The 20925-nt window shown below is 37.8% G+C and overlaps 1 protein-coding gene across 13 annotated transcripts in view; it reads left to right on the plus strand.

The window, feature by feature from the left end:
* MATN2 (matrilin 2) overlaps positions 1–20925 on the plus strand; it is a 79602-nt gene that overhangs the window by 28744 nt on the left and 29933 nt on the right. For all 13 annotated transcript variants that reach the window (XM_068672324.1, XM_068672321.1, XM_068672316.1 and 10 more), the window contains exons 3-6: positions 4540–5109; positions 8799–8921; positions 13403–13525; positions 18260–18382. In XM_068672324.1, the coding sequence (XP_068528425.1) occupies positions 4540–5109; positions 8799–8921; positions 13403–13525; positions 18260–18382 (939 nt within the window). The remainder of the gene's footprint in view (positions 1–4539; positions 5110–8798; positions 8922–13402; positions 13526–18259; positions 18383–20925) is intronic.

The raw sequence follows: 20925 nt of genomic DNA on the forward strand, positions 1-20925 counted from the left end.
ACCAAGTGCAGCACATACGTGTGCCAGGTAAGGGGTACCAAGCAGTCCCCAACACCTACTTCAGGATGTAGGAATGGTTGTATCTGAAATCCACCAAAACACCCTTTTCCCCATCTTTCAATTAGAATGAGAAAAGAGGTGGAAGTAAGCTTGCAGAAGGTATCTCACTAGAGCCAAGAAGTGCTTGGAATTATTGCTATTTTTCATTTATTCCTGGCAACAGCCACAAAATGTGTTTTCCAAACAGGAACAATGTCGCATTTACTGCTGTGTGCTTCATGCTTGAGTTTTGCTAAGGAAGCTACTGCACTTTCCTAGAAGGTGTATGTAGAGCCTTTCTTCCCATTAGAGTGTCTTACTCCTGGTATATGTGTGAAAGAATTGCAAATTTGAGTATAGTGCGCTTGCTCAATTGTAACAACGAGACAGTCAAACCTTCTGATTGAACTGAGAAATCTTTTGGAAATATCTGTACCTGTCAAACCCTGTCAAATTAACTTTCCGGCTGGATACTCAGCCAGGGAAAACCACAATTCTGGAACTTTAAGAAGAAATAATCGATACCATCAGGTTCACACATTTTGCAACAAATTTGGTACCAAGGTTTGTAAAGAAAGAAATTGTAAAGAAAAGAAAAGCAAGTAAGGTTGAGGGAAAATGAAATAATAAAATGACAAAGAAAGAAATGAAATTTAGAAAGAAATTTTATAATGTGCTAGCTGGGAGAACAGACTTCTCCTGATATTTAATTGAGTGAAGACTTTGGTTCTGTTATTCAGATAAAGATAAAAATCTAAAAATAAACCTTGTTGTTACTGGCAATCTCACACAACATGTAATTTTTTGTATCTACATCAAAGTGAGCTAAGAAACACAAGCTATTGAACCTTAAAGTTGTCACTAATGCATTGCTTGCTCAGGCAATAATTTGTCTATGATCTCATTTTTTCTTAGCTGATCTCATCCTTCCTTTTGCTTAAATTGTCTTAGTCTATAGCAAAAGTCTTCATGGAACTAGTATTTACTTGTTATAAATTGCATTTTCAGTGTCTAAATGTCTTAACACTGGTGTAGTATTTACCAAATAGAGTAATTAAGGAATTGTAAAAATGTAGGACAACAACAGAAAATAAATAACTTCATTCTAAACAATCTTTTCAAGGCAGACAGCTTGCAAAAACTGTTGAAAAAAAATATCATCTAAAACTTGGAGCCTTTGAGTGTGTTCAGCTTGAATAACCCAAAATGGAAATGTTTGAGGATACCGATAAATTAAATAATGCCAAGGGACATTTTTGGGCATTGGGACTCCACCATTATTATTGTTAAATTGCTAGAGCTGTCTCTGGCCTGTGTTGATTAGCACTCCCCAAGCAACTTCTGTGCATGATGCAGAGGACATGGGGGGCAGGGATTATTCCCGGTAGGCTGTTTGCATGTCGCCTCTGTTTTAGTCGGAAGGTGAATTTAATGCTGTGAATGTGGACCAGCTGACCTCTGAGCTATCGATTACTGAAAGTAACTTCATAAAACTTTAGAAATGTGAGATACTCCTTTAAGGTGTATTTTATGCATCTATCTAACTGGATCCCAGCTGGATTCTTCCAGGGAGAGCCAAAATCTCCTTGTGTTGTTCATTTTGCAGAGGTGGCATCACAGTAACTGTCATTTCTAGAGAAACTGGGTATCGAGCACAGAAGGACAACATGTTCACTCTTGACCTGACCTTTCCTTTCCTGGTTTTGTCTTTCCTTGTCTTTCCTTGCCTTAGGATAATATGTCTCACATTTTGAGGCTTCTTTTTTTAACTTCTGTGTTGGCAATACAAAAACTGTGCTGACTTAGATATAGGTTTCTGGATGAGTAGCTCTTCTCAATGAATGTGTCACTTCTCATAAGAATTGTAGAAGGGAGTTGCTTTGTGGTTTGAAGACGTTTGCCAAACTTCTGAGAAAGTTCTCTGTTTAAACATAAGAGCTGGTAGGAGGAAGAGATTACAGTTTGCAGGGCAAGTGCAAAACCATGGAGCTGCTAAAAAGGCGTCATTGAAAGTTTATCTGAGGGGATGAGTGTTCAGATCTGTTAGCCATTACTGATTGCCACTCCTCAAAATACCACCCAGCTGGAGTTCTGCTTACTAAAAGAGTTATACTTAATATTTCATGGAACCCAGCTCAGCTCAATCAACATTAATAATTACAAGTTTATTAAAAATCTCCAGAAGACAAAGACTTTAAATATATATATATATTTGAAATGTTTGGCATTTCTATAGATAGATTTTTTTCTATTGAAAGTGGTTTTGAAATATACTATATTACATCCTTCTGCATTACTAATTTAGCACAATGGGGGGTATTTCTGGTAGTACTATTTACTAATGCTCTCCAGGTTTCTTCCCATTTCCATTCATTCCTGACTTCAAAATAAGGAACTGAGTCTCTTCAGACTGAGATCTGAATCTATACATTCAAATTAAAATCCACCCTGAAATTCAAAAGAATTCAACAGCAAGGCTTGTGTTTTGAAATAGCAGTCACTTTGCCCTTCTCCGTCCTTTGTCAATGCCTTCATAGGCACACACACATTCTTGGCCTTCTTTCTGAATCTTTCTTTCCCCTTGCCCTGCTCCCACAAGTCTTATCTTGGTGTTATCTTTGTATTATAACTGTGCTGGAATATCCCATATTAGTAAAAATAATAATTAGATATGCCATTGATCGAATAAGTTGGAAAACAGTTAATGTGTCAGGATATATGTGTTCCATCAGAACTCGGATTTTTATTTTTCTGCTCAGCTTGGCTTGCATTCAACACTCTCTGATTTTGAAAGAATAAGCAACTCGAGCATATTCCTACACTTCTGAATAAAGCCACACTGTAGACTGCAGAGAAATAAATCCAGGCAGTCATTTTTATGTCATCAAAGACCATTTTCATTCTGTGCCCACAAATGTTCTTGGTAATCTATGAAAGAGGCTTCTGAGTTAACAAGTGAGAATAGGCATCTTTCTCACCCCTTTCGTTGGCAGCAATGCATGGTTAGCATTCATCAGCAGTCACAATTGAGCTCGTGTAAAGGCTTGTGGAGAGGCAGATGTTGTTCCAATTGAGTCTTTGATTGGCCCACTTGTACTTGTGCTGTGTGACACGGCCTTTAATTATACAATCAAATAACTACTTTTTCCACAGGGCATCTGCCTCACTCAGAGCACAAGATGGGTAAGAGTGTTCTGGGAATTGAATTGGATTTGGCAGGGAGGGATGCTCCTGGTTAAGGGCACCTCAGCTTAGTAAGGTGAGGATGCTACTGCAGTTTGGTGAGCTTTCTTGCTACCTGTAGTCTTTCTATTAAACCTCAATTCATTTCATATCACCAGCATCCCAGGAAGACTTTTAAAGTCCTATTAAATTTCTACCCTACCCAGCCTCCAGTGGCAAGGCTCATAGCTCGTGTCCCTCTGCTTCCCACAAGCCTGCCATGTGCTGGTTTTCTGTATAGGAAAAGCCAGTGAACAGCCAGTCCTTGTCCATTCCCACCCTATAACTCACATACGTCAGCAACAGATGCTGAGTAGAAGCCAGAGGGTGTACCCAGGGCCTTGGGAAGCTCGTGGCATGCCCAGAAGGGGCAGCCTTTGCTTCTGCTGTTACCCATGATAGCTTTGTCTGTCTGTCTGTGCCGTTGTCATAGACATACCCTGTGGTATTCCAGCTTCAGTGGCTCTTGGAAAAAAAGGCTGTGTTGATGACTGAAACAGAAAATTTCAGGAAGTGTACGAGCGGTGTTTTTTTCCAAGTCGAACGCCATTGTAGAAAACTGGATTTTGTCTCTGGTGCAGCCACAGAATTTCAGTGTGATGCTGAGCTAGTCCAATAGACTCGACTTTTCCCAGATGGCCATTAATTATGTGTTTGAAATCATGGGGTTTGATTTGCAGAAGTGCTGAGCACTCACAGCTGCAGTTGACGTCATTGAGAGCTGTACTTTGTACATGCAAAGCGCTCTTTAGTGCCAAGTTCCCTGAAAAATCAGCCCCTCCACGTCTTGGATCAGTCACTCTAATTAACAGATGCTTTTGACCTGGATTTCTCTGTGTCTGTTTCTTTGTTTCTAATGAAGAACTAATACCACCTTGTGTCATTGGAGTGCTGTCCCGTTAGGATTTCTCAGTTCTTAGGCCCTACAACAGCCATCATCAACGTGCAGCCCACTACAGTAATAACTATGTAATTCAGAGAGAGTTTCCATCTTGCATGGGGTATGAGGCCAAAGTCTCAACAGTGCCCATTCTGAGCACTGATCTCATGAAAAAAAAAACCAACTGATCAAATAACAGGCGGCTACTGTTATTCACCAGAGACCAAATTCAGATCGCCCAAGTAGCTTTAGTTCTGGCATCTCCTATTTTTCCTGTATTTTGCCAACACTTATCAGGGTATTTGTTTAGACAGCATGTTTGACATTTCAGGTCAAGCTAATCTGATCTGCATTTCAGAATCCTTGTAAAGAATTGTTGTTTTCATTTTGCCCTCTAGAAAATACTTGTAACAGAAAACGTCTGGATCTTGTCTTCATCATTGACAGTTCTCGCAGCGTACGTCCTTACGACTTCGAAAAAGTGAAGGAGTTCATTTTAACCATCTTGCAGTTCCTGGACATCAGTCCCGATGCCACCCGAGTGGGCCTGATTCAGTACGGCAGCACTGTCAAACATGAGTTCTCTCTGAAGACGTTCAGGAGGAAGCAGGAGATTGAGAGAGCAGTCAGGAGAATGATGCACCTAGCGACTGGCACCATGACTGGGCTGGCTATTCAGTACGCCGTCAACATCGCGTTTTCAGAGTCTGAAGGGGCTCGACCTCTGAGCCAGAACGTGCCTCGCATTATCATGATAGTGACAGATGGGCGACCGCAAGACCCAGTGGCAGAGATTGCTGCGAAAGCTCGCAACTCAGGAATCCTGATTTTTGCCATTGGAGTGGGAAGAGTGGACATGAACACGCTGAAGTCCATTGGGAGTGAACCGCATGAAGAGCACGTATTTCTGGTTGCTAATTTCAGTCAGATTGAAACACTGACCTCCGCCTTCCAGACAAAACTTTGTGGTAAGTCTTTTAAATGTAGGTTTGAATGCACAGATGAAAGTAAAACACGGAGAAAAAAAAAAAAAAAGTCATGCATTGTCATTTTTTTTTCCTGTGGAACCTATTCTGTTAGAATATATTTGCTGAAAAAAGGGAGGGTATCTAGACAGATAGAACAACAATCATACATATGGGGAAAAGATAATTCTACTTCAAGTGCCATAAAATGTGATGTAATTCCTAATGGTCATAAGCAGAGAGGCAAACACACATACCATGATTTTCCTATTCGTTGCATAACAGCAGTTAGTTTACAATCCTCTGCTATTTGAGCATTAGATAAGTTGTTTAATCTATCGATTTTAAGTGTGATTTCACTTAGTATTGAAAATTCAAGCTGATAAATGTCTTTTGGTTATTAAAAATATATATATATATAAATAAATAATAATAAAAAACTGGGGAGTTCATGCTATTCCTCTTCTAGAGCTTACATATATACAAACAGTTATCTCTGAGCATGCCTTGTCACTAAAAGTGAGAGACAGAAATATGATAGCATTTTTATTCCACCCATTTTAAATACAGAAAGTTAGGAAAAGCCTTTGTCATGATATTATTCATTCATACCATAAAGTAAATAATATTTTAATAGGTATTAATTTACAATAGAGAAATCACTTCCATCAGTAATTCCATGATACACAATTACCTTTTACAAATATTTTGGCATGTATAATTAATTTTATTCCAATCTGTGTACTTAATATAATGGCATGAAACCGAGGCATTTTCAGCAGAGGCCAGGGAAAGAATGCATGGTGAGACTGAATGCTCACTCATCTCTTATGACGCTTTTGCCAGGAAAGAACTGAGGCTTATTGTCAGGATAGGCTGGAGAATTTTCCTTACTTGGTCTTTTCCAAAACTGTTTCAAAGAGCAATAGAGCTCCAGATGAACTGCATCAGCACAGAACAACATCACAGACATTCATCAGATAATAGATTTTTTCCTGTTTCTTCCTTGCCGTGGTATTAGCTGGCATAGTAAAATACATTTAAAAACCAAGAAAGAGTAAACTAAGCATGAGAGTTTCAATGGAATGAACAGCAAATGCTACAAAACTCCATTTTATGGGATTTTTAATAGCATTTTAGAAATGAATCCAGTACAAGTACTACTTAATCTTTGTCTGACTAGGCCGTACCCAGTAAATGTATTAAAGTTTTATAGTTCATCTTTAATCCAAATACACATGATCCTCAATAAAACCATCCCCCTGCAGATGGAGGAGTATGGAGGTGACAAGGATTGCTGCTGCCTCCTTTACTCAGTGAATGCCTCCACGTTTCAGGAGCTGAAGGTGAGATCCAAAAAAAAAAAAAAAAAAAAAAAAAACACCAAAAAAAAAAATACACTTAAAAACCCAGGCCAGATTCAACACAGAACTTAATGTGCTAGCATCCTGTGGATTTCATCTTAAGGAACTAAACATCAGATAGGATCCTTAATGTCTGGTTGAGCGTGGGCTGTGAAGCAGCATTCATCTGTCTAAATTTGAAGGGAGAATCTAAGCATCTCATAGTGTGGAGCACCTAGGTTCCTCCTGGGAAATGGGGTTAGCTTTTAAAAGTTCTCCCTGCTGTGGACCTAGAGGGATTATCATTGTAGCTGAGTCAAACATCTGGATACCTTGCTTCTTTCCTAGAGCCATCAAGGCACCCCTCTCTGGTCAAGTCTCCCGGCACGCAGTCTCCTAGGCTTTGTGCCTTGGGAAGAGAACTTGACTCCTGATTAGTCTTTGGGTCTAGATCACCCTTGTGTCTGTGGGAATGTGCCTTCATGGTTCCCATGAAGATAAGAGAAGAATTTGTCCAAGTGATGAAGCTCAGTGGATAAAATAAAAAGTAAACTGAATTAACCACTGTTTCCCCATGGATAGCAAAGATGTCCCAGACCTTAGCCATCAAATTCTTAGAAGAATCCATTTCAGCTGACAGGGTTTCATGCCCTGCTAAGTCAGACTGCAGTTGCTGCCTCTGGCTCCTAAAGATTCAGTGGTGTCAGACGCAGCAGTTGAGGCCTGGGGCCCAGGGGCCTCTTTTTATTACCTTGCAGGAAGGTAAAGGAGAAGGAAGCAGTATCTTGGGAAATCAGAGGCATGGGGAATGAGACAAAAGTTGGAAACTCAGAAGGGAAACAGAAGAAGGGACAGAATCCAGGAATGGAGATGGAGAATGAATAAAAGAAGAGTGTGAAAGAGACAGAAGTCAGGCTGGAGCCATCAGGAGCAAACAGGCCTTATTATTCTCCTGAAAAGCAGATAGTGTTGTTATCCCCATTTCACACTGGAGGAATGGAGGCACAGAAACATGGCTAAAACTGTCAGGATCATCCACTGGCTTTAAATCTTTGACTTAGTACGTTCAGTGGTCTGATTTTCTGCAGCATTTAGCATTTTAACATAATGGGATATATGCTTCGGATATACCCTTCACTCACAGCTGAGAGAGATCCCAGCAGCTCTGTTTTTACATGGATAAAATACTTGAGGAGTTTTGTTATGGCAGGATATGAAGAATTCACAAAAGCTGTTTGGGAGATTTGGCAATTGTGGTGGTTTGTTTATTAGTAATAAATGTATAACTCTGCCAACCATTCTAAAGAGTGGATACATAGCATGTATCTCAAAAAACACTTTTTTTTTTTTCATACATTCCACACGTTATTTTTTAGACTTCTGTTGTAGCTGCTATATTGCCATTGAATATCTATTCCATAAATTTTGATGTTTGTCAACCTAGCACAATAAGGGGCACATCAATCCCTGTTATTGAGCAGAATATATTATTTTCCTCACATTGTTCTCTGAGAAGTAATTCACCTGCTCATTATAGGAATGACATACGAGCAGTGCTCTAGTGGAAGGAAAACAGCAATGAGATTTAGTAATTCCCCCAAAAGTGCTGATATGGGGAAAAATAGTTAAGTAATGAATTTGACAGAATAAGCTCGCTATTCTTTTTATTTTTTCTTCTTCTTCCTAAGTCTGTTGCATTTTATTACTTGCTATTAGAGACATAACATACAAACAGATAAAAAAAATAGAGTCAGAAAGAGTTATACTCTAGCATGTAGCTGAGCTCAGCTCCTCCTTACTGAGTCTTGGAGATGCTTTACCTCGTCATAGTCATACATTGCCCATATGCTCCTCAAAATTAATAACTAAGCAAGCAAGATTCTTCATTAAGCTGTTTTCCAGTCATTATTCTTTAGGATTGTGCTGTGGGGTTATTTTCTTAATTCAGGAAATTAAATGTTCTCCAGAACAGTTTGTACTTAAATTACAGTTATTTTCTAACTTTGAATGTGGTAGGTTTGTTTCATTGTTTTCAGGGAACCACCAAGTAATCAGTGTTTCCAGATACTGTTTTGTAACTTTTTTGCTTGTTTATATCTCCATTCCACATGTAATTTCATGTCCAAAAACATGCCACCAACATCAGCTAGACAGCTAATATATAAATTCCTATTTTTATTAGGACTAGGCATATAGTACTATTTGGCAAACCTACACTCAAATGTAAGCTTAAGCCTCCATTTTTGTGTTGACTGTTGAAATTTAATTTGAAATTTTTAAGTAGCTTTTGAAAACATATATTATTTAGTTGTGACAAGCAATTAATAACCTCTTACTTTTTTCTTTCAGTTCCCCATATGTGCAGTATAGTTGAGCATCGCTGTGATCACTTCTGCATAAACACCCCTGGCTCCTATGAATGCAGATGTAAACAAGGATACATCCTGAATGCTGACCAGAAAACTTGCAGCAGTATGTTCTCTTTTTAACTTTTCTCTTTCATGCTCCCAAAAAGCACTTAACATTCCATGCTCTTTGAGCTGTGCTCATAAAAAAGGACTGAGCTCAGTGTGTAATTAATGCTAATCATGGCAAAGAGTCTAAAAATGTGAAGTTGTACCTTTTTTTTTTTTTGTAAATGAAATTTTCATAAGCCTTTATGAAATACATCAAGCTAATTTTTATACATGACTCTGCAGAAGTAAACTGTAACTACATGAGGTTGCTTTTGAAATTTATTGGTGCAATAAGGTCAAGAATGAAACAGCCAAAGAAAAAAGTTTCATCATCCCACATGAAGTGAGTCAAACTAATTTAGTAACCTGTCTTAATAGCAACCAATACTGAGTGGTACAGAAAGGTGGAATAAACCCCATCCTAGAGAACTGGGAAATAACTTGACATTCTGGAAAATTCTTCCTAACTTCTGCTTGAAGTCTAGCCTTAAGACCTTTAAAAAAAATAGTTTCAAAAGTCTTGCTTATGCTCTCATTTCCTTCTTTAAAAAGATCAAGTTTTTTTGAGTTTAAGTAATTGGCTTTAACTATAGTTTATAGTAACAAACTGTACTTCAGTTTAATTCTGATCTTTGTAAGCAGTATTTCTTTTCTCCATTTTGACTTGCTTCCTAGTAATTAACAGCAGACTACATAAGATGGGTGTGCCAAATTTATTTCTGTACGCACCATTATTTTAAAGCAATTGTGGGATACTGTGTTTTACCACTTGGGGAAAATGCACTTGCTAAAAATGCAGTTTCTTACCCCACAACACTCCATGGATTCAAGCCAAAATTGCCAAACTGATTTTAGCCAGAAGAATAATTTTGGAAAATGTTTTTTTTTTTTCAAAAAGCTGAAGGAAACGGTCATGGTAAGAGCATAGTGTGTCTCCATCATAATAGATAATTCAGAAGTGAGGTGAAGGATGCAGGCTCAAATCCTGTTCTTGTGTTTGGAACTCACATGTTCAGCATCTTAAATAATCAGCTAGTTTGTGATTCTTTTTTTTCTTTTTTTTTTTTCCTCCCTTGTTTAGTGTTGTATTTTACATCAAATACTTAATGACAACTGAAACAATGGGAGTATGTCAGTATCTGGGAGGACTCTGCTGCTTGAAGATTAGAGTCCTTACTTCTGCAACAGGACACAGTTTCAGCCAGAGCCTTGGCAAATAGAAATGAGGACAAAAGGATGTCAGCACTGGAGTGATGTGGGCATTTTTGTCAGTGTGTGGGAGTGTGTTCAGACCCCTTGAGCCCAATAGGAAACTGCTTTTGAATTGTTCACCTCCCATGCTGTTGAGCTATGGGATGAGCTAGATTTAAGAATCTTTGTTTTCATTGCCTTTCGCACCAGCATCCCTTTGTCATATGAATGCGAATTATAGAGGAATGTTTATTATTAAATTTAACACTTTATTCCAGGTTTTTTTTTTCCTCAAGAAGAAAAAAAAAATCAATCTGAAATGTATTCTAATTATTTATTACTTGGCTTAGCAGCTAAGCCAAGGCAAGAACAGTGACAAGAACAACTCTTAACACAGCCTATTCTCTATGCTTCTGCACATTTCTTGTAGCTCTCCCCAAAAAAGGGTGGTCAGAATCCCAAATGAGGCCTTCAACTGTAATCACATTTCAGTAATATTCCCTAATCTCTTCTTTCCATTATTTCCCTTTTGAAATTCTTCTCATTTTAAACTTTTGTATCCTGTAAACCTTTCTTTTAAACCTTCCTCCTGCCTTTGATTTTCTTGTACCAAAGAATTTTTAAGGAAAAATTCTTCTGCTTTCAGTTTTCTTAAATTTATTTTAAATACAAATTTTCTCTTTTTCTGAATTTTCTCTTATGCATTTTTCCCATCCTCACCCCTAACATCACTTTGGACAATTGAATTTCAAGAATAATACTGGGAAAAAAAATAAAAAATCTATTAGATTTAAATAATGGAGAAAAACTGAGAGAATTTAAATTGCAGATATAAAAAAGTGTTTCTTTATTGTGTCTTCTGGTTTGTTGTGTTATATTTCCACAGTTTTTATCAGCCAGTAGTTCAGCTTTTTGTTCACTGCACTGCTTCATGTTACAGATTAATTTCCAAGACAGTTTTGGAATTGTGCATGGTTTTCCTACTGGTGACCCATGCACAGTAGCCCTTGATGTGTTACTTTGTACAGTTTTTCAAATTCTATTGTTTCATTACTCTACTTTTTTTTTTATTATTTTCTTCTTTTAAATTACAACTCAGTCTTACATTAGTTTTCTCTGGCTACCTATCACACATGATAGGATAAGATATCCTATCATGTATGGTAGGATATCACGTACTTGTTCTGAGTAGGTTTGAGTTTCCTAAATGTAGAAAGGATGAGTCATTCAATGTGTTTGTAGCCTACTTCTAATGGATATTTTTCCATGTCACCAAACTGTAAGCTAATTTTAGCAATAGTACTGGAAATCTAATATTGAGAGCCATCAAACTGACCATAAATGTTCTAGGATGCTGCAGATCATTGGTAAAGGAGGGAGATGATATGGTAACAGTCTACCAAGGTCAGACCATTATTTCTGAAAAGTCCCCAGAGAGGTAACAGCATTCATGAGCAAAGGGGAATGAAGATGGACAAACTGGACAGCTTATTTCTGGAGGGAATCTGGAGAATGCTGATAGAAAAACTCCCAGTCTGTGACCATTTTAGTGACTTTCATTGGCTGCATTGGATTTTTTACCCATGCAAAGAGGCAGCATGTTCCTCACTGGACCTCTAAGTAAAATAAATCTTCATTATGTTTATGTTTAGTGCAGTACATGGTCAACATACAACAGATGTATTTATCTAACTTCTGGATGCACTTGTCAACTTGTTCATGAACAAATAGTTTCCTTACATATACATGTTATCACTTGCTAAATTAAGCAGTACATAAAAGATGAATGTTATGGCACTAAAGATATACTCCTTTCATTTTTCTGAACCTTTTTTTTTTTTTTTAATGTTGTGAAAGTACAGCATATCAGTATTCAGTTCTTAAAAGCCCTTAACCAAATGCCTTAAATCAGCAATGAATTAGCAAGTTTGCTTCAGGCTGGAAAAGGGTGCATTTGTCTTTTGAATGGATGGTAGTTTTGTTCCATAATGCATTTCAGTGTTGCACTGAAGGAGAAAAAAAAATGCTATCTTGGTGATTTGTTGCCTTCCATATGAAAATAAAAATAAATAAATAAATAAATAAATAAATAAATATATGAAGCAACTCAACCATCTTCCAAAACAAAGACAGGAAAAAAAAGTATTCCTTTGTTCAACTTAAAATATGCTTTATTTATGTCATTTAGCTGGCTTTGCATCCATGCAAAGGATGGAAATCATTAACATGGCTTTATATCCATGCAAAGGATGAAAACCTACTATTGCTCCTTTTACCACTCTCATCTAAATTGTCTAGAGAAGAGTGGTTGTGTCAGATAATGGCTGTTCTTTACTCGTTACACTGTTTGTGTTATTTAATCTCTTTCATTCTTCTTTAGATATACTCAAATCTTATACTAATACACAAAGTAGTACAAAAGAGCAAATGTGGCTGAAAAAATTATTGGTAGAGTTTATCTTGGAACAAGAGAGTTAAACGACTGTTTATGCTGTTCATCATGCCGCATGATATGAAGCAGAGCACTATAAAAGAAATTTCATATTTGCTTGGCTAGTTTCCTTAAATGTGTTCCAAAAGCCTTTTTTTGCAGCTGTAAATGATAATTATGTGTTGAGCAGTCTCCGGGCCTGATCCTGAACAACTCAAAGTACTCTGTTTTTCAGAGGTTTCACTGACGAAATTTGGGGTTCTCAGAAAGCTTCAGTCTATTGTTAAGAAAGCCAAATGTGCTTCGTTAGACCAGGAACTGAACTGACCTCATTTGCTGTAGAAATTTTTCCCAAGAGATTTTTTGCTTGGGAGGGGTAACTTGCTATGGTATGTTGCAGAAAACTGAAAAATGATAAAACTCGGAAATGAAAGGCTTTTGGTGCCCTTTTTTCTTTTTCTTTCCCTTTCTATCCTCATCATAATTTATTAGGGTTGACTGTACACAAATTAAAAAAAAAAAAAAAAAAGGCACAAATACAAAAAATGTTTTATTAAAAAAAAAAAAAAAAAAGAAGAAAAAAAAGTACACCATTAAATTTTTCAGAGAAATATTCAGTCAAGCAAATCCACTAGGCACCGGTGTCCCAGTAACTGTTGTTGCCTTCAGCTGAAGGACTGAACTCCTCAGATTTGAGTTGTTGTTGCTGTTATAAAAGTTTCACTATGTGATAGAATATCAGCATGTTCTGTGTTAAAATGAGCTCAACTCTGAAGAGCTGTTCATAGATTCCTCAAATTTATTTCCAATATGTAGTCTACCTGTACAGTATAGAAGGGCAAAGAACTTCATATCTGCGCAATTATGTCTTGTAGCTCAGGACCTTTGTGCTGTGGAGAAACATGCCTGTGAGCAGATTTGTGTGAACACGCCTGGGTCTTACGTCTGTCAGTGTTATGAAGGGTATGAACTTGATGCAAATGGAAAGAACTGCATTGGTGAGTATGAGTTTAGCATTTGACACAAACCAAAGGAAAATTAAATGTAAATTAATGTCCAGTTTGGCCATAAATAACGATGGGAAAGCTGTCTTCTTCTACATGAGGGGTAGGAAAAATACATATTGGCATGTATGTAGGCCTTTACTCATAAAAATGGTGACTGGGAAAAACTGTTCCAACTAATTTCACACAGAAAAATAACATCGCTATCTTGAAACTAAGCATCTAGTGTTTTATTTTAGATCCATGCAGGTGGCCAGCATGGTACTGGCATGTTATATGTGGCCATTCAAAAACAAACAAAAGCAGACAAACTTGGTAGTTCCTTTTCAGACAGAAATCAGACAAAGAAAACATGGGAGTGGACAATTTATTACAATTTCTCACTTGGTTTTGTGGTTATGCCAAGAGAACTTTCAAACTCTTTGAAAAGATGGCTTTAAGGAATGGTTGGTCCCCATTAAAAGAACCCACCCAATATGTGTCTTTAACTTTTACTATGGGTAGTACAGAAGCAAACATCAGGTCTAAGACAGCTCAAAACTGCAAGCATGGAAACACAGTACAACAATTTTTGGACAAAAACATACTTCCCTTTCTATTAACATATAAGTATCTCACTTTTTACTTCTCCATTTATACACAGTAAATATTTTTAAGATGATTCTGGTACACTAGGCTATTACCCTTCCTATAAATGTTTAATCCCACACTACATTTCAGGAAAATGTTGTCTTCTGGAATTCACCACAAACATAATATAACCTGCCTCTTATTACCTTCACAGTTACTATATTGTAGAATAATCCTATTTTGAGGTGCAAAATAGATGACAGTTTATGGAACTGAGCATTCTGCTTATAGTTTCTCATGGGACACACAAATGAGGTTTTGAGTTTTTTTAGACTTGGAATAATAAATGCATTTTTAAAGAACAGTGACACTGTACTTCTCTCCAGAAATGTTTACCATACATGTAGCCTCTTGATCCTCATAGGAGTGTTTACAATCCTTAACGTAATTTAGGATCAGCATAATTTGGGCACTAACATATCCCTTTAAGAACCTGCTTTCCGAAATTGAATTGTTTTGAAAATGTAGCTAAAGATGGTTACTTAAGCAAGAAGGCGTTTTAGATGATATAGCCCAAATTTCTACATCTAACACTCCACAGAATTTCATCCAGTAACCTTAACCTAATCCTCATGACCTTCACAGTCAGACTTTGGTCTGCTATTGATATGGTTGTATCCAGAAAGAGAAAAACCATGACTTCTCTTAGCAGGTTTTTGCATCCCTAATTCTTTTTTACCATATATTTAATCTGAGATATTCATACCTAGTGTCATCAGCTGTTACTGCTATTTTGTTACATTCTCCTCCTCATTTCTGAAGGGCTAATTTCTCTAGTTAAGAATCAAAGGCAATGCTAATTGCTTTATTGACACACCTGTCAGCTGGTTACCTGGATGGCAATAATTAAATAAAAGCTCACAACCAGCAGCTTACAATGCATTAATTTAACGTAACTATTGAATAGTGAAGTAGCCTGAGTGTTTGCAACACACTGGTTATGAACAGATTTTCAGATTAAACAATACTTGAAGCTATCTATTCAGTGATAATTATGAGCGCTACCATTTTGCCTTTTTAAACAGCTTTTCATGTTAACTGTCTGCCTTTCATATGAACAAAATCCTGCCAGTTATAAGTTTGGTGGCATTGAGCCCTTCTTTCAACATTATGCTGCCAAACACACAGCCCTCTCAATCTTGGTCCCGCTCTCCCCATCTTCTTGGTGTTGCTGGCCATGGTGCCTTCTCTTCCCTGGCACTGGTGCTGAGCTGCCTCCATACTGCTGCAGCTGTTGGGCGTGGGCTCTTTTCTCCTGGCAGTGATTTGGCTGCTGGCACCTGTCTGCAATCCTGGTACTGCTGCATTTTTTGGCTGTTTTCTGCTTTTTAACAAGTCTTCCATAAGCCTTCTCTTCTCCTACCCCACACTGTTTTTCATTCTCCTTATGCCTTTACTTATTCTGCCACGTTTTCTTCCTAGGCTTTCTTCTACCCTTCTCCTTAATTTAATCATTTCTCCTAAAAAAAAAAAAAAAAAAAAGAAAAAATATATAAATATCATAGTAGTAAACCAGCAATATTAGAGAAAGGTAACCTGTGCTGGTCACAGATCTGAGAGGGAAACATGAGCACCTAGGGTGTGAAACTGGTAACTAGATGTAAAAGATACCTCTCATCACTTAGCAACTAATTCCAAGGAAGAAAAACATGGTGGAACAAACAGGGAGATGACAACTGAATTCATTGCTTGCTTGCTTAAAAATATCATTAATTCAGAATTAATTAGAAGAGTTTCATATTGAAATAGGCATGGGCTAAAATTTAAAGTTCACATTCTGGTGTCTATCCTATGACTCTTGTGACAATAAGGAAGTATAAAAATAATAATACTTAACATAAATGAAGAAAATATTATTTTGCTTTGGTCTTATACAGATGTTATGTATTTTCTGCAGGATTGCAGTGCTTCAGTATAAGAAATGTAGATTTATCATTCTTTTCAGTCGTTTCAGGAAGATTTAAGTCCTCCAGCAACTTACTTGCTGATTGACATGCTGTTGACAACTTTCCCATCTAAGAAAGTACCACCAAAATGAAACGTGAAGCTGAAAGTGAAATTAAATTGTAGGTAGATTACTAATGCCAGTCTGCAAGGATAAGCCTGCATGGAATAAGGGACTGGGGGAGGGAGTGGAAATAAATAATACATATCTCCAAAAGCAACTGTCAAGAGAATATTCTGACTTCCTAACTGTCAGTGGAAAAGTGCTATTTAAATTGATATGCTCATTATTGGTAGAGGGCAACAGACCTACTTCTATGAGTAAGAGGTTCCCAGAATTAATATACGTGAAGCAAAGCAAGCCTGGTAAAATCAGTGTCTTGTATGAATTATTTATTTTGAGGTATTTCTTTTTTTTTTTTCCTTTTGTGTCCACAGTACTTTACCAGCTGCATAGGCCTAAGAAGGCACAGTCCTTCCCCAGAAGAGATTGTCATCTGAAAGTGCTTGGGGTGATAGTTACTCAGATGTTGATAGTAAAGCATTCTAAGACCTGTCGAACCATTCAGTTGTCTCTCAACTTCCTAATAATTAGTTGGGCAGTTACAGATGTTGTGGTAGAAGTGCATGTTCATTAGGGTTTAAATGTAGAGAAGGTGACTTTATGGAGGGATTTAAATAGGCTGTTTCCCAGGTATGATACTGTATAGAAAGAAATTGTATATTCTTTGACTTATTTATTACGGTGTATTTAAAAACACTTGAAAATGTGCATGTGGTTAGAACTAATTTAAGGGGAAAGCTGACTAATTATATGACACGTTATATCCTTGAAAAATATATTCAGCAAATACATTTTTATATGAAGCTATTCAGTGTGGAAACAGGAAAGTACTTGCCAGGAAAATGGTCTCACATGGTAGACAGTAAGTAATCTAATTTGACTTCATTCAACACATTCATTCCTAAGAATAAATCTTTCTAAAAAAGCTCTTTCAAGGTCACTAAATGGATTATCGGCTTCCCTGACCAGACTTTGACTAAATAGCTTAGCACACCTGAGTGTGCATTATTTGCAAAGGGAAGGCTATTAAAGAAAAAAAAAATGTTTTAATTAAAACAAACTTACAACCTCTTAAAAACAGTTTGGGAGTATCCACAATATAGAGCAATAAAAAAAAAAAAAGTTGGCAAAGATGGGGAAGCTGTCTCATTAAATGTCTGTAAAGCTGGGCACATTGCTGTCTTCTGCAGAATGAATTAGGTAAACTTGTCTAACGTGGGCCTGGAAGCTTTTGGGGGTTAGAACACCTGCCTTGTGACTTGTCTTTGATTTCTTCTAGGGCTTTCTGTGTAAAGAAACAGATCAAACTGCAAAGAAATAAAATGATATAATTTATTTCACTCCTTTAGCACTTTTAAATGGGCTCGTCTTAGTAAACTCTGAAGTGTTATATTATTACCTTTTTGGCAATCTATCTTGCAAATACAGATTTGTGTAATAGGTGACCAGACTTATGAAATACGTGACTAGACTAACTATGATGTTTGATTTCTCTCACACAAAAGGCATTATATAAGCAAAATATCAGTGGTGAAAATCAGCTGAAGCTGTCAGATTTCGTAGCTGCACTTGATTTCTACAGGATGATTCTGGAGCAAGGTAGAGGGGATAAATGTACCATGACAGCCTTCAGTGTAGGAGGTATTGCCATAGGTTTCCTATGCATTTGGGCTTCTGGAACAAGTAATGATAACTAATACAGCTGAGGGAATTAAGGAAAAGCAGAATGGTTCCAGGACTGGACTGGGAGAGACAGAAGACAAAACTAAATCAAATAAATTTTGCTTTGTCCTGGTCTCTGAACAGAGTTGCTGACTGAGTCGTGGTTTCCAGATCAGAGAAAACACATTCAGAAGGTTACTGAAAATAAGTGAGTTGATAAACGTTCACAGGATAGGAGAAACAATCTGGGACTCAAATGAATGTGATGTACCAACTAGTAATTACACTGCTTTTTGCAGAAAGGTTCTTCAGGAGAAAAATTATGTCAGCTTTCCCTTTTTTTCTTGTAACTGCTGTGTGTAATCTCTATGTGTAATAGTTCTAATTTTGTTTTTCTGATTATATATGTTGCTCTTGTTCTTTTGCAGTTGTAGACTACTGTGCTGTGGATAACCAGGGTTGCCAACATGAATGTGTTAACACTGAGGACTCCTATTACTGTAGATGCTACCCAGGGTTCATTTTAAATCCAGACAAAAGAACTTGCAGAAGTAAGTAGCGATAAGCTTTAATTATGCACAGTATGTACTCTTTCTGTCCAGTTCTCAGCAGTAATTCTCCCACTGTGCCTGGGAACACTGAATAATATGTTAGGTATAGAAAATGTTGGAGTGCCCTTGAATCCAAAGGTCATAAAAGCAATGAGAGTTGTTTTGGGAGATAGTTTGGATTTTAGGGAGACAGAAAGTAGGTAGAAGGGCCCCTTCTATAAACAGGAAGCATTTAACATGAGACCAGGCTCCTTTTTCAATAGTAAAAGCCAAAAGCTTTGTCTTGCATATTCTCTTTAATTATCCAGATATTTCATTTAGAATATCATCCCTCTAGCTGGATAAACAAATTGGTTTGTACATGACAATTTATAATCATCTTGGTTTGTAAGACAACCTGAAATTAAACAGAGTGAGTAGTTCCACAATCAGAGGAAACACTGCAGCCTATTTTGCTATGGATTTTCCTCAATAGAGAGTTCTTTGATACTTGTGCCAAAGCTCTGGGAAGATCAGTAACCTCTATAAAGTTTCGATGTTTCCACCAGCTTATAATAACTTCAGAGGTTTCCTTGTTTGTCAAACTTGATTGACACTGAACTAACAAGTTCAAAAGTTACCAGAGCTGGGGGGGATATAAAGCGGAAGAGAACTAACAGACCAGAAAATACTCTTGCTAAAGCTTCCCTTAATTGGGAAAATAAGCTAAAACCTCTGTAGTATGTAATGTCATAACTCACTTCAGGAAATGTGAAGGGAAAACTTTAATGTATGCTCCTGGTTACCTTCTTTCATAAATGCAGACCTTGGTAATGAAACTTTAGTGTTACAGCTGTAAGCAGACAAAACCCTTTAGTTTTTAGGTGAGTGAAACTGCTGATGCCATTGATGAATATAGTCCATATTGTCTAATAAAGTGAACAAACATTATTTCTGTAGCACTGCATTTCTGTGTTTTTTAAAGGCTTGGGGGCATTTCAACATTTATTGAAAGAGATGAAGTTAACCTATTGACTACAGTGCATATTATGCTTGTTATGTCACTTAATTTTAACATTTAGAAAGAAAGCATCTAATTCAGACTGCACATCTGACCTTATGATCCAGGGAAAGAGACATACCCCCAAGCAGTTCTTCTTGCTGAACTTCAGAAGACTTCTGTTTGTCCAGTTGTGAAGTTTATCAAGGTTCCTCTTTACTGCTGTTTACTTTCAGACAATGTCCCTAATTTAACCTCACCCACAGACTTGCTGAAAGTATACGGATGGAGTATTGCAATGGATGGCTACAAACCATTCAGAAAGCATAGGCTAGGAATGAGAGGCAGGAGGCTAGCCCTCTATGTTAAGGGAGTGTTTTGATTGTCTACAGCTGAAAAATGGTAATGACAGGGTTGAGTGTTAATGGGTAAGAATCAAAGGGAAGGCCAATGAGCCAGATGTCATAGTGGGAGTCTGCTCTAAACTGCCCAACCAAGCTGAAGAGGCAGACACAATGTTCTATAAGCAACTTGGAGGATTCTCTTAGTTGCTTGTGCTTGTTACTGTGGGGAGCTTCAACTTCTCGGAAGTCTTCTTGAAATCCAACGCAGCAGAGAGGAAGCAGTCTTAAGAGTGTGTGGAAGATAACTTCCTGACATGGTTGGCAGTGAGCCAACAAGCACCCCGCTGGATCTTTTGCTTGTTAACTGAGAAGGACTTGTTGGTGATGTGAAGGTTGGAGGCCATCCTGAGCTTATATCCAAGATGATCATGAATTAGTAGAGTTTTCAATTCTTGCAAAAGTAAGGAAGAAGGTTAGCAGAACTGCCACCCTGGGCTTCCAGAAGGCAGACTTTGGCCTTTTAAGGCAGTCCTGAAGGGCAAAGGAGTCCAAGAAGGCTGGACACTCTTCAAGAAGGTAATGTTGAAAGCACAGGAGCAGGCTGTCCCCACATGCTGAAAGATGTGCTGGTACAGAAGAAAATTTTCTGGCCGAAGAGAGCTGTGGCTAGAGCTCAGGAAGAAAAAGAGGGTTTATGACCTTTGGAAGAAGGGGCGGGCCACTCAGGAGGACTACAACGATATCATGAGGCTGTGCAGGGAGAAAACTAGAAGAGCCAAAGCCCAGTTTGAGCTCAGTCTGGCTACTGCTGTTAAAGACAATAAAAAGGTTGTTATAAACATATAAACAAGAAAAGGGAGGACTCAGAAGAACTTCCATTCTTTACTGGGTATGGAAGGTGAAACATAGTGACAAGAGATGTGGGAAAGGCTGAGGTACTTAATGCCTTCTTCTGCAAGACCAGTTGTTCTCTGGGTACCCAGCTCCCTGAGCTGGTAGGTGGGGACAGGGAGCAGAATGAAGTTCTCATCATCCAGGAAGAAATTGTTAGTAACCTGCTGAACCGTGTAGACATAGACAAGTCAATGGGACCAGATGGGATCCACCTGAGGGTACGGAGGGAGCTGGTGGGAGTGCTCACCAAGCTGCTTTCCATCATTTATCAGCAGTCCTGGATATCAGGGGAGGTCCCAGTCAACTGGGGGCTAGCAAATGTAATG

The sequence above is a fragment of the Anas acuta genome, chromosome 2 (assembly GCF_963932015.1).
Source record: "Anas acuta chromosome 2, bAnaAcu1.1, whole genome shotgun sequence".
Taxonomy (NCBI): domain Eukaryota; kingdom Metazoa; phylum Chordata; class Aves; order Anseriformes; family Anatidae; genus Anas; species Anas acuta.